Genomic DNA, 12,847 nt, shown 5'->3' with positions numbered 1-12,847 from the left:
TGTGAACGCATTGGGAAGCCATGGGGATTTTAAAGTAGGGAAGTGATCAACCTTAGAAAACTCACTTTGGTTCCCAGGGCTTGGGGGGCTGAAGGAGGGAAATGAGAATTAGGGAGAGGAGCAGTCTGCTTCAACCACGCTGCAGCGTCCTTTTTGACCATTCCAATCAAATCCACTTTTCTTAAGTGGCAATGATGCCAAGTCATTTTACCTACATTATAACCATGAAACCATTCAAGCTCTTTGTATTATTTTATTGCAGATGAAAAAATTGAGGGTTCCCATTTGAGGTCACTGCACCTACCCATTTGCCACTCAGTTTAGTAATGGTGGCGCTGGGATTTGTATCCACAGGCATTGCTGGCTCTCAAATCAGTGCTCTCCCTATGATATTACAGCCGCATTTTAGCCTTCTGTGCTCTAAGGTGAGATCCATGCCCCTTGGCCTTGCTGTGGTTTAGTAGCTACAGACATCCGCACTTAATACCAGGTTAAGACTGTTGCCTCCCTAGCCCGTTTGGGCTAGAAGAAAGGGCCAAAGAAAAGGCCTCTGGTTTCTCTTTGAGCATAATCTTTAAAAAAAAAAGGAAGAAACATTGACTGGGGTCAGGGGGACTTTGAAATTCTGTTTACCAGCTTCTGCTACTGAGGATCTGTTACTGAAAATAGCTAATGCTGGCTGAATGTTTGCTGTGTACCAGGCAGCTTTATTCCGTTGTCCAGTTTTCAACCTCCACCCTGATAATTGTGGCCTACTTTACTCTGCCTCTTTTCAGACATTAACAAAGAAAAAGACTTGTATAGTGAATACCTACGGGCCTAAATACTAGAATGAACATTTTACTCTGTTGGTTTATCCTACATCTGTTCATTTATCCATCCATCAATCTACTTTTGGATTTCAAAGTAAGTTGCAGACAGTGGTACACTTTACCCTTAAGCCCTTAGTGTGTGCCACTATTATGAACTGTTTTCAGAGGAGGAGATTTGATTCACACAGGTTAGGTAGGTAGGTCATTCAGGTCATTCAGAGGGTAGTGATAGAGGCAGGATTTAAACCCAAGCCTGTCTGATTCCAAAATCCATGCTCTTTTTCTTTTCTCTCTCTCTCTCTCTTTTTAAAAAGATTTTATTTATTAGCGAAATCAGCGGAGCAGAGGGCGAGGGAGAAGCAGACACCCTGCTAAGCAGGGAGCCTGATGCAGGACTCCATCCAGGACCCCAGGATCATGACCTGAGCAGAGGGCAGATGCTTAACTGACTGAGCCACCCAGGCGCCCTCTAGTATCCGTGCTCTTAACATCTGAGATGATGAATATGAGCTTCCTGACAAGAGAATTGATTAAATATTATTAATACCCAAATCTTACCCATTATCAGGACTCAGTATTTATTTATTATTGAATTAATAGGCATCCCACTGCAGCTTCCGGGTCCTGGCATGACTCTTGTCATATCAGCAGTCTCCCTGGTTTTTAATATCTTCCCATCTGAAAAATGAAGAGAGTTAGACTAGGTGATCTTTTAAAGGCCTTTCCAGTTCTTTTTAAATTTTAGAATTCACTGAACACATCTCACTGGAAAGGATTTGGAGCTTAAAGAGAGAGAGAGTAAATGGAAGAGGTCCTAGAGTTTCAGTAAGAGTACACATCCACGCTTTGGAAAGTTTCTTCCCCAAGGAATGCTGAGGATTATAATATCACAGGGCTCTAGGGAAAGGACCATAGTGGGTAGCCTACTTTCTTCTTAGAAATGGCAGCAGCTGAAAAGTAGCTTATGGATTTTCTTCAGGGCGCTGTTCTTTTCCAACTGAGCCCAAAATGGAATACAGCCGTCCACACGTATTCTTTAAACCCACATTTTTGGAATGGCTGTGGAAGTGTGGGACCAAGGTACTTCTCCATAGTCCCCATGGGAAGGCAGTGGTAGAGGAGATAAGATGTGTTCACCAAGACTCTGTCACCACCCAGAGAGAAGAGCTCTGGCCTGCCCTAAGTCATATATTAGGTTATTAAGTCAATGTAAGACCACCTTATAGTCCTGAGATATGTGTTCAGTAAGCGTGACTCTCAGCTTTCTTTGTATAAAGTTAAATATTCTAAATATATAAAAATCAGTAACCCATTTGTGGAATTTTGCACATATACACACACATATTTATATATGTATATGTATGTATGTGTTGTAAATGGCTTAATAGTATTCAGAGTTAGTATGAACTTAAGGTTTAACAACAAATCATCAAGTAATTTACTTAAAAAATTTTTTTTTAAAAAGATTTTATTTATTTGACAGAAAGCGAGAGAGAGAGAGAACACAAGCGGGGGAGTGGGAGAGGGAGAAGCAGGCTTCCTGCTGAGCAGGGACCCCAATGCTGAGCTCCATCCCAGGACCCAGGGATATGACCTGAGCTGAAGGCAGACACTTAACGACTGAGCCACCCAGGTGCCCCAAGTAATTTACTCTTGAGGATTTGAAAGACATTCGATTAATCTTAGGGTGCTCTCAGTTTAACCTCAGTGCAGCATTTGCTTTGCAACATTCTGGGAGTTAACTGATGGCCAACTAGTACTGTATGCTTGATTCTTAACCCTTAATGGGGTTAATTGGGGACTCTGGTGAAAGCTGTGACTCTCCTCCCTGGAACGTATGTACACAGTTTTGTTTTCAGTTTTATTCCTAATCTCAGGATGTGTGTGGGTCCCTGGAGTCTATCCTTGGCCCCCAAGCTAGAAATCACTGCTCCCTCTAATACTCCTACCAACCATTCTCTACATAGCACCATCAAGGTCTTTTAAAAAGAAATCATCATGGGGTGCAGAGCCTAAGACCATTTCAGTGACTTCCCATTACATGTAGATTAAAATCCAAACTTTGTTATGGACTGAAATCCTGTTGTGAGTCCCGGTCCCTGCCTGCCTCTTGAACCTCATCTTCCCATTCTCCTTTTATCTATGCTTTGGTCGCTGCAGCCTTTCTGTCCCTTCGATATGCCAAGCTCATTCCTGCGTTTTGATTTTGCGGTTTCCTTTGTCTGGAACACTGCCTCCTCTTTGCCCAGAGCTTCATATATCAAATACAGTGTCCTCAGAGAGGCCTTCCCAGATCATTACCACCCCCCCGCCTTTTTTTTTTTTTTTTTTAACAGTAGTGATTAAAAAAAAAAAAGATTTTATTTATTTATTTGAGAGAGAGATCATGAGTAGGCAGAGAGGCAGGCAGAGAGAGAGGAGGAAGCAGGCTCCCTGCTGAACTGAGAGCCCGATGTGGGGCTCGATCCCAGGACCCTGAGATCATGACCTGAGCAGAAGACAGAGGCTTAACCTACTGAGCCACCCATGCTTCCTATAGTAGTGATTGTCTACCATGTTTTTGTGTGTGTCCCTTCCACTTAGACCATAAGCTGCAAGACCCACAAGGCTTGCTTTTCTGTCACCCTCCACTGCTCCCAATACCTAGAACATTGCCTGCAGTGTAGTGGCGCTTGGTGTTGGCTGAATGTATGTGAATTGTTTGGACCAGAAACTGGACTTTATCCCCATGTGAACATTTAATACTGATTTATTATTTCTTTCTATTGTGGTGTCTAGCATGTGGTGTGATATTAGAATTAATCAAAAGCAAGAAAATGGCTGGAAGAGCTGTCTTGTTGGCAGGACCTCCTGGAATGGCAAGGTACTCATTTTCTTTCATTTTTCAAATCTACCCAAGAGAATGATCTTAATGTTTAAGCCAAATTGAATTCGTGTCTTAACTAGTCTTTGTTTAGCTAAATTGGTTATATGTATATTTGCAAAACTAATGTGCAATAATACAATTGAGTATCTAAAATCCGTGCTCCTAAAATTCAAATTATCCTGGCTGACCTCCAAAGAAGAGAAGATGAAGTCTTTGGAGGGGCCTCCATTGTGTCTAGAATTTGTCCTTTATCTCTTTCCAGTCTCCTTTGCCTTGGAAATATATTTCTGTTGGCCTAGGACTTCATTAAATCTTGGGGATGACATCTTACTTGAGAGGGAAAGAAAATCAGTCAGTGTCCACTTTTTTGAAGGTTGTGTGAGGAATAGTGAAAAAAGAAAGAAGAAAGGAATTAGATGCTTTTTATCTTTAAGGGGCTTCCAGTGTCCAGGGCAGAGAGAGGAAACCATGACAGCACAAAATACTTCAGTTGACCACTAAGCTGTGAGATACTGACCTATACTTTTTAATATGTAATCATAATAAATATACGATTATATATTTAATGTCTTAAATGCAGCCGATGTGAGCTGGAGGTAGTACTGAGGCCTGGTAAAGCAGAAAGGGTCCAGACTTGACATTTGCCCTGCAGGGTTGGGAGAGAGTTGGCTTTGCAGGGGGAGAGAAGGGGCTTCCAGGCAGAGGAGGCAAGTAGGCTTGTTGGGGGTCTGTGAGAGGACTGGGCAGATACACGAAATGGACCAGAGTCCCCAGTCCGAGTCATGCGTGTTCCTCAACAGGGCCACTTGTGGGAATGTAGGAGCTTGGAATTGTGTTTGTAAAGGACATAAGCTTTAAATTCCAGCTCTGGTGTTGACTTGCCGTGGGGACCCGAGGGAGGGATCTTCACCTTTACGGAAGGAGCATGCGCCTCATTTCAGACAGTGGTCAGTTGTGAGATAATGACTTGAATTATCACTTTGAATCATGTGATTGAATTGATGGTATATCTTATACTGGTTCTTACAACAGAGGAGGAAGTACTGTATTCGTGAGGAGCTTTTAAAGTGCCATTGTAAGGGGTGCCTGGGTGGCTCAGTGGGTTAAAGCCTCTGCATTCGGCTCAGGTAAAGATCTCAGGGTCTGGGATTGAGCCCCACATTGGGCTCTCTGCATCAACAGGGAGCCTGCTTCCCTTCCTCTCTCTCTGCCTGCCTCTCTGCCTACCTGTGATCTCTCTCTCTGTCAAATAAATAATAAAATCTTTAAAAAAAATGTTTAGGGGCACCTGGGTGGCTCAGTGGGTTAAGCCGCTGCCTTCGGCTCAGGTCCTGATCCCAGGTCCTGGGTTCGAGCCCCACATCGTGCTTTCTGCTCAGCAGGGAGCCTGCTTCCTCCTCTCTCTCTGCCTGCCTCTCTGCTTACTTGTGATTTCTCTCTGTCAATAAATAAAATCTTTTAAAAAAAAAAATGTTTAAAAAAAAAAACAAGTGCCATGTAATTGTGAGCTTTAATGATCTCGCTGCAGGCAACATCCGGTTGTTCAATGTATTTACCATTTATTTGCTTACTGTTCCTTCTTATATCTGAGACCTTCCCTCTCCCTCCATTTTTCTTCTTCTTAAAAGTACATCATTTAGAAATTGCTTCTAGAAGTTTGTTGGAAGCCAGCTCAGGTTCCTAAGTATTTTGTTGCCCTTGTTTTTTTGTTTGTTTTGTTTTTTCAAGATTTTATTTATTTGATAGAGAGACACAGCGAGAGAGGGAATACAAGCAGAGCGAGTGGGAGAAGGAGAAGCAGGCTTCCTGCCGAGCACGGAGCCCAATTCGGGGCTTGATCCTAGGATCCCAGGATGATGACCTGAGCCAAAGGCAGATGCTCAATGACTAAACCACCCAGGTGTCCCTATTGCCCTTGTTTTGAAAGATCTTTATGTTGGCTATATAATTTTTTGGAGAGCTGTTTTCTCTTGTATTCTGTATTCTCTTGATGCTTGCTACCTGTTGGCTTTTCTTTTTGCTTTTGAAAGTCTAGTTTTGAGGATTTTGTCTTCCTGGCTGTTTCTGAGACATTTTTGGTTTTGGTATCTCACTATGAGATGTGTCTCTTGATGCCTCGTCACTGTGAGGTGCAGTACCATTACAGTTTCACCTCTTTTTATTTTTTTTATATTATTTTTTTAAAGATTTTATTTATTTATTTGATAGAGAGATCACAGGTAGGCAGAGAGGCAGGCAGAGAGAGAGAGGGAAGCAGGCTCCCTGCTGAGCAGAGAGCCTGATACGGTACTCAATCCCAGGATCCTGAGATCATGACCTGAGCCGAAGTCAGCGAGCGGCTTAACCCACTGAGCCACCCAGGTGCCCTCTAAAAAGAGGTTCACCTCTTTTTAGACACTGACTTTCCTTCTTCTCCTTGTGCTCTTCTGGAACTCCAGTCAGATGATGTCTAATTGCAGAGGTTCTCAGCCCCAGGCAGTCTTGCCCTGTAAGGGACATTGGCCAGGTCTAAAGACAGTCCTGGTTGTCAGAAGCTGGTTAGGCAGGGACTGCAGTTGGCATCTCATGGGCGGAGACCACCAGTGCTGCCAAACACCGTGCAGTGCGCAGGATGGACCTTACAGGAAGGAATTATCCAGCACAGAGCTCCAGTAGTGCCAACATTGGGAAACCCTGGGCCAGAGCGTCTTAATTTTGTCTTCTTTGTCTTTCAGCCTCTTTTTCATATTTTCTCTCTTTCTGGCTCTGCTGCATTCTGAGCAATTCTTTAGACCTCTGTTCCACTCTAATTGTTTTGTAGGCTATAACTAAGCTGCTGTTTAATTCAACCCATGGAATATTCTTCTTTTTTTCATTTTGAAAAATTTGAAACCTAAACAGAGTTGGAAGAATGGGATGATGATCCCCTTTATACCCCACATGTAAGTAAGTAATTGTAAATATTTTGTAACATTTGCATTTTCGCTATTTCTGAACCATGTGAAAGTCAGTGCAAAGACATTCTCCTATGACACCAAAGTACCAGTGTCCGCCTAAGAAAATTTAATGTTGCTAACATGATTAGCTGATCCCTAGTGTATATTAAAATTTCTCCAAGTCATTCCAGGTTGGGGTTGTTTCATTTTTTATATTTTAAATTCAGAATATAATTGTGTCTTTAGTCTCTTTTTACCTAAGCAGTTACCCTCCCCGGCCTTTCTTCATTTTGTTTTCTTTTTTGACATCGGCAGTTTGAAGGAGTCCAGGACAGTTCTTTTGTAAGAAGGTCCTATAGCTGCCTACAGTGATTGTCTGATTGTTTCATCAGTAGGAAACATTAAACACTTAATGGAACCCTGCACTGGCGATGTTGTATCCCACTGCATCCAGCAGGAGCTGACAGGACAGGTGGGCCAGAGGCCAAGTTCTGCTGTGAAGGTCGTGGTTCCCTTTGTAATTAATTAGTAATCGGAAGTGGCGCACTGAGATGTTGCGAATATCCTTTCACTGTAAGGGTGTAGCCCTCCCTCATGGTTATTGCTGTATCAGTTACCACATGGCTGGTTGCTAAACGGTGATTTTCCAAATCTGTCATTCCACATGTATTAGCTTGCTTTTGGTTTTGTTTTTGGTAAAAAAGGAATATCCCTCTCTTAAGTTCGAATTTTTTTTTCCTTCAAAATATGGATTTTTTTTTTTTTAATCTGGCTATTTTTGATAACCTCTTATTCCTTGTTCATGACTCAGTGTCTTCATTTTTTTCTGTCTGCTTATGAGCTCATGTTTGGCTGATCAAGTCTGCGAGGCTTCTTCTGAGAGTGCTTGTGAGGGGCCCGACTGCCCTACCCAGGGCACTTGCAGTGAATTTTGTGGCATGGGTTTTCTGGTGAGCCTTGTAAAGACTAATCTGAAGGCTGAAAGCATGCTGTGGAGACTTTTCTCCTCACCCAGAGCCATGGCAGGATGGATAAGTTTATACCTTGTACGTCCGGGTGTTTTTTGTTACGGCTCAACTTCTCTACTCATGCATGGTCCCTCGGGCCTCCGTTTTATCCAGGGCTTTCTCTTACCATTATATCTTGCTGAAGCTTCTCCTTTCTGTCAAACCTTCTGAACTTTCCAGGTGACGGTAGTTTACTACCCTGGATTTTTTATTATTATTTCTTTATTTCTCGGTGTTTTGTAACAGGAAGGATTTTTTCGTGGCTCTTTCTGGTGTGTCATATTCCTGGTAGCATAAATTCTTCATTCCTTTTATTTATTTATTTGAGAGAGAGAAAGAGCAAAAGCGCATGTGCTAGTGCAAGCGCTGGGGAGGGTCAGAGGGAAAGGGACAAGCAGATTCCGGGCTTGATCTCGTGACCCTGAGATCGTGACCTAAGCCAAAATCAAGAGTTGGAGGCTTAACTGAGTCCCCAGGTGCCTCCTTTGTTCCTTTTGTAATATGGTAGCATTTTCCTCCTAGGAAATAAGAGAAGTTCTCAGCACTGTAGTCCCTTTCCACGTGTATGAAGGTGTGTGGTAACTCTCCTACTTTACAGTGCACTGTGGGACCCATGGTTCAGGCAGCTTCGCTAAGTGGCAGGCAGAAATGTGCTTGTTCTAGAGCTGCAGATACATGGTTCGTCTGGAAAATCCACTCTTGAGGACCTCACGTTATTAATAATGGGGCTTTATATTTAGGCCCTGGAGAAAGGAGATGTTCAGATCAGATTGAAAATTGGTTTCTTCAGAGTTCTTTTGGCAACGGCCTCTTTTTTGTGTGCCGCTTGCCACTTACGTCGGGGTGCTCACAAAGAAATCATATCTTGGGGTGTGGGGTTTGCATCTTGGCTTTGCTGCTTGGTAACTGACCTGGGGTGAGTTGTTTGTGTGTTTCAGTTTCTAAATCTATCAAATACAGTATCAAATACTAGATCATCAAGTTCATAGGCTAGTTGGGAGGATTCAGTGAGACCTCATGCAAGTGATCGAGCACCATCTAGCACAGATGTGGGTGTAGTAGCTATATTGTATACCTACCTTCTGGGAACCATTAAATGGAAGAAACTAGACACACCTGAAGCACTTCTTAACCAAGTAGTTGTCTTACTTTAGTGGGAGGATACTGATCATCTCTTCTGTATTAGGTAGAGGATGGGGGGGATGCCATTGAACTAGATATAGTCTCTGTCTTTGAAGTTCACAGCTGAAGGTGTGGAGGCAGGGCCTGTGGAGATAACCTGGGTGAGAGAGGAGTGGCCGAGAAGGAGGTGGGTTTGAATAGAAGGTAGATGTGGTACTAGAGTCTGCTTCTCACACTGTACCCTGTCACGCTCCAGAGACTTTCCCTTTGCTTTTAGAGTCCAAGAGAAAAACAGTTTTAGAGGTGTCGGCCCCAAGGGCATAAACTCAGATGCCCCCTCAGGTCATGGGGGTGAGGGAAGTGCCTGAGTACAAGCACGAGAGAGGCCAGAGTCGCCTGCCCTCACCCAAGGTGGCAGCTGTTCCAGAGACCCACACCAGGGGCCATGACATGGTAATGAGAGCTCACTGTGGATAGACCTCATTCCTCAAAAGAAGCAAATACCTGGATTTTTATGTGAAATTTCCCAACATTAAAAACCGGGCAACAAATTGAGTTTAAAAACACGTATGAGACTCAGCAGGGTGAAACAGAACCAGGCTGTGGGCGACTGATTGGTGACTTAGGATTTAACCTAGGACTTCGATTTGGCAGGTGGGGAAATCGAGCACCAGAGATTTGCCATGAAAATTAGTTGCAGAATGGGGACTACAACCCAGTTTTTGCCCTGCCTGCTAATGCCTTTTTTTCCTTTTTTTTTAATTTTTTTTAAGATTTATTAACCTATTTATTTGGCAGAGACAGACACAGAACATAAGCAGGGAGAGCGGGAGAGGGAGAAACAGGCTTCCTGCCCATGACCCTGAGATCATGACCTGAGCCCAAGGCAGCTGCCCAACGACTGAGCCGCCCAGGCGCCCTTGCTAGTCCTTTTTTTTTTTTTTTAAAGATTTTATTTATTTATTTGATGGATCACAAGTAGGCAGAGAGGCAGGCGGAGAGAGAGGAGGAAGCAGGCTCCTTGCTGAGCAGAGAGCCCAATGTGGGGCTTGATCCGAGGACCCTGAGATGACCTGAGCCGAAGGCAGAGGCTTTAACCCACTGAGCCACCCAGGCGCCCCTGCTAGTCCTTTTTTAGAAAAATTTTTTAAAAATTTATTTGAGAGCGAGCGAACACACACACACACACGGGGAGGGGCAGAGGAAGAGTGAAGCAGGCTCCCCACTGAGTCGGGAGCCCATCGGGGCTCGATCCCAGGCCCCTGGGACAACGACCTGAGCTGAAGGACCTGAGCCAAAGGCAGCTGCTCAACTGACTAAGCCACCCAGGTGACCCCCGCCAGTGCTTTTTGTGCTACGCTACATGCTGATCCTCTAACATATTCTACCGTCTTAAAACTACCACTGAAATGGCATTGAAAAGGCTCCTTTTAAGAGGAACCAATACTGGGCCAGTTTTAAAATACAGTTTCAGAGATTTACTCTGTTGTTCAGTGCACGCTTGCTTGCTTGCTTAGTCTGTACACCTTGGAAACTGACCTTACTCAGGCTCTTGTTTCAAAGTTGAGCAAAGATGAAAACAGGCATTCAGACCCCATGGCATTTCCCTGTCCTGTACCAGCTCTGGTAATTTGGACTTTCATACTCGATACATGACCGTGCAACTGTTAAGTCTGCCTGTGTTTAGCATCTGCCACTGTAGCTCTCTGACTCAAAGTCAGTTTGTAGTTTACAAGGGCATGTTCAAGTGTAACCTAGGACCAGCTCATAACTTCAGAACTTAGCTCCCATGTCATTCTTCACCGTGTGCGGGCCACTTAATACAAAGCGAATGCCATGTGATTCATTCTTTGATGAGTGGTTTTCTGATGGGCTGGAGGTTGGTGTCCTCCTGTGCCTATAAAAACCACCCTGGAGGGGCGCCTGGGTGGCTCAGTGGGTTAAGCCGCTGCCTTCGGCTCAGGTCATGATCTCAGAGTCCTGGGATCGAGCCCCGCATCGGGCTCTCTGCTCGGCGGGGAGCCTGCTTCCTCCTCTCTCTCTGCCTGCCTCTCTGCCTGCTTGTGATCTGTCAAATAAATAAATAAAATCTTTAAAAAAAAAAAAAAACAACCACCCTGGAGTAGTGTTTAGAGCAATTAGGACAGGGCCCTGTTTTGATACTGAGGAAAGTGTTTTAGAAGACTACTGATTACGACGGGAACACAATCTCTGGAACCTACTGCTAGACTCAAGTTCCCACTCTGCCATTTTCTAGATTATGGTTCCCAGGATGTGTTATTTAATCTCTCCCATGCCTCCGTTTCCTCATTTGTAAAGTGGGGAGAGTTTAGTGTCCACTTCGTAGGGTGAGTAGAGGGTCACGTGAAGCACTTAGAGTTGGGGCCACGCTGTAAGTGTCAGTGAGTGTTAACTGTTGTAATTACAGGGATGATTAAAGATGCCATTTGGGTTATAAATTGCCTGTCCACTGAAGTCTTTCAGCATTTATTGTGTGAAAAACGTCAAATGATGTTACAACTAGGACTAGATTTTCAGTTTTTCCTGGTTCATATTTTTTTTAATAGCATATGTTTCTGAATTATTCTATTTTCAAGAATGTAAAACAAGTGCATTTCCACTTTTTCTGTAGACAGCTCTAGCTCTGGCTATTGCTCAGGAGCTGGGTAGTAAGGTCCCTTTCTGCCCGATGGTGGGAAGTGAAGTTTACTCCACAGAGATCAAGAAGACGGAGGTGCTAATGGAGAACTTCCGCAGAGCCATTGGTGAGTATCGCGTCTGTGGCAAGAGTTCTCACTTGCCCAGTGTTCTGAAGCCGCTTTGTTGTATGAATGCCTTTATGACTTTTATTTGCTGTACTACCATTTTTCTTTTGGCATCATTAGTGTTATCTCTGCAAGCCAAACAAGAACCCAACTTTTCTAACTCAATTAGCAATTGGCAAATGTGTGGGCCCTGGCTTGGGGCTGGGGTTTCTCACCTGACAAAATACATGTGGCTGTGAAGTGATTTTTTTAGAAAACAAGTCAGATTTTCCTGGCAGCCTTATGCTTTTAGAGATGACTGTCCACTGAAAAGGCTTGGACTTAAGCCAAAAGCTTTGTGTGTCGTGATGCTGGAATGCCCCTGATCCTGGATATCGAGCCAGAATTGTGGCCTGTCAGAGAGTGCAGAAACCATGTGGGGATAGGCAGAGATTTCAGGCTTATGGTACCACCCTCGTGGGACTGGGAGCAACCATATCAAGTGCTTGTGCTATGCTGGGCTCCTCCAACATTGATTATAGCCTTTTGTTCCTAAGAGAAAGTTCTCTGACTCATTTTGCATCTGATGAAACAGAGTTTCAGAAAGTTAAATGACTTGTCTACAGTCACCCAGCTAGTAAGTAGCAGGACTGCAGTCTGAACCTGTATCTGGTTCTAGAACCCATGCTGTGAAAAGAAAATGGCCATTCCCAAATATTTACTTCTTGTCAGCCAGGATGTCTGGGTCAGTCTCCTTGCCCCATTTTTGTTGCACTAGCTCTGGGAAAATCCCAGCTTCCCTCATATCTGTGTAGAAATAGCTTATTCCTTTTAAGATATCAGAAACTACTTGATGTTTGTCTGCATACGTGGGCATCTGTCTTTAGGATACAGTTGCTGAGTCATGGGTTATGAACACTTGTCAGAGTGCCTGTACAGTTTTCCAGGCCCTTTGGTTGTCAAAACAAGGTAAATAGTCTTTTTTTTTTTTTTTAAGATTTTATTTAGTTATTTGAGAGAAAGCGTGAGGGAGAGAACACAAGTTGAGAGGTGGGTAGGGGGAGCAGCAGACTTCCTGCTGAGCAGGGAGCCCGACTCGGGGCTCAATCCTAGGACCCTAGTCATGACCTGAGCTGAAGGCAAACACTTCACCAACCGAGCCAGCCAGGTGCCCCCAAGGTAAACATTCTTAAGAAGGAAAATTGCTAGAAAACTTTGAGGAAATGAAGAAAGTAAGAAAGAGTAGATTTGTCTAGTCCACAGTCCTTGCCTCGAGACTGCTAAAGTCTAGGTCAGGGGTATGATCATGTAGGGCCTGAGGCCATGATTAGGGCTTTGCATTTTTCGCTGAGTGAAAGGAGAAGCAGTTGGAGAGTAGTTT

At 43.9% G+C, this 12,847-nt stretch overlaps 1 protein-coding gene across 1 annotated transcript in view; it reads left to right on the top strand.

The window, feature by feature from the left end:
* The window catches only part of RUVBL1 (RuvB like AAA ATPase 1), a 44,903-nt gene that overhangs the window by 649 nt on the left and 31,407 nt on the right, over window positions 1–12,847 (top strand). The window contains exons 2-3 of the mRNA XM_047743203.1: window positions 3,590–3,675; window positions 11,355–11,487. Coding sequence (XP_047599159.1) covers window positions 3,592–3,675; window positions 11,355–11,487 — 217 coding nt within the window. The 5' untranslated portion in view covers window positions 3,590–3,591. The remainder of the gene's footprint in view (window positions 1–3,589; window positions 3,676–11,354; window positions 11,488–12,847) is intronic.

The sequence above is a fragment of the Lutra lutra genome, chromosome 1 (assembly GCF_902655055.1).
Source record: "Lutra lutra chromosome 1, mLutLut1.2, whole genome shotgun sequence".
Classification (NCBI taxonomy): domain Eukaryota; kingdom Metazoa; phylum Chordata; class Mammalia; order Carnivora; family Mustelidae; genus Lutra; species Lutra lutra.
The sequence above is the reverse complement of the archived record's forward strand: the minus strand, read 5'-3'. Positions and strand labels throughout refer to the sequence as shown.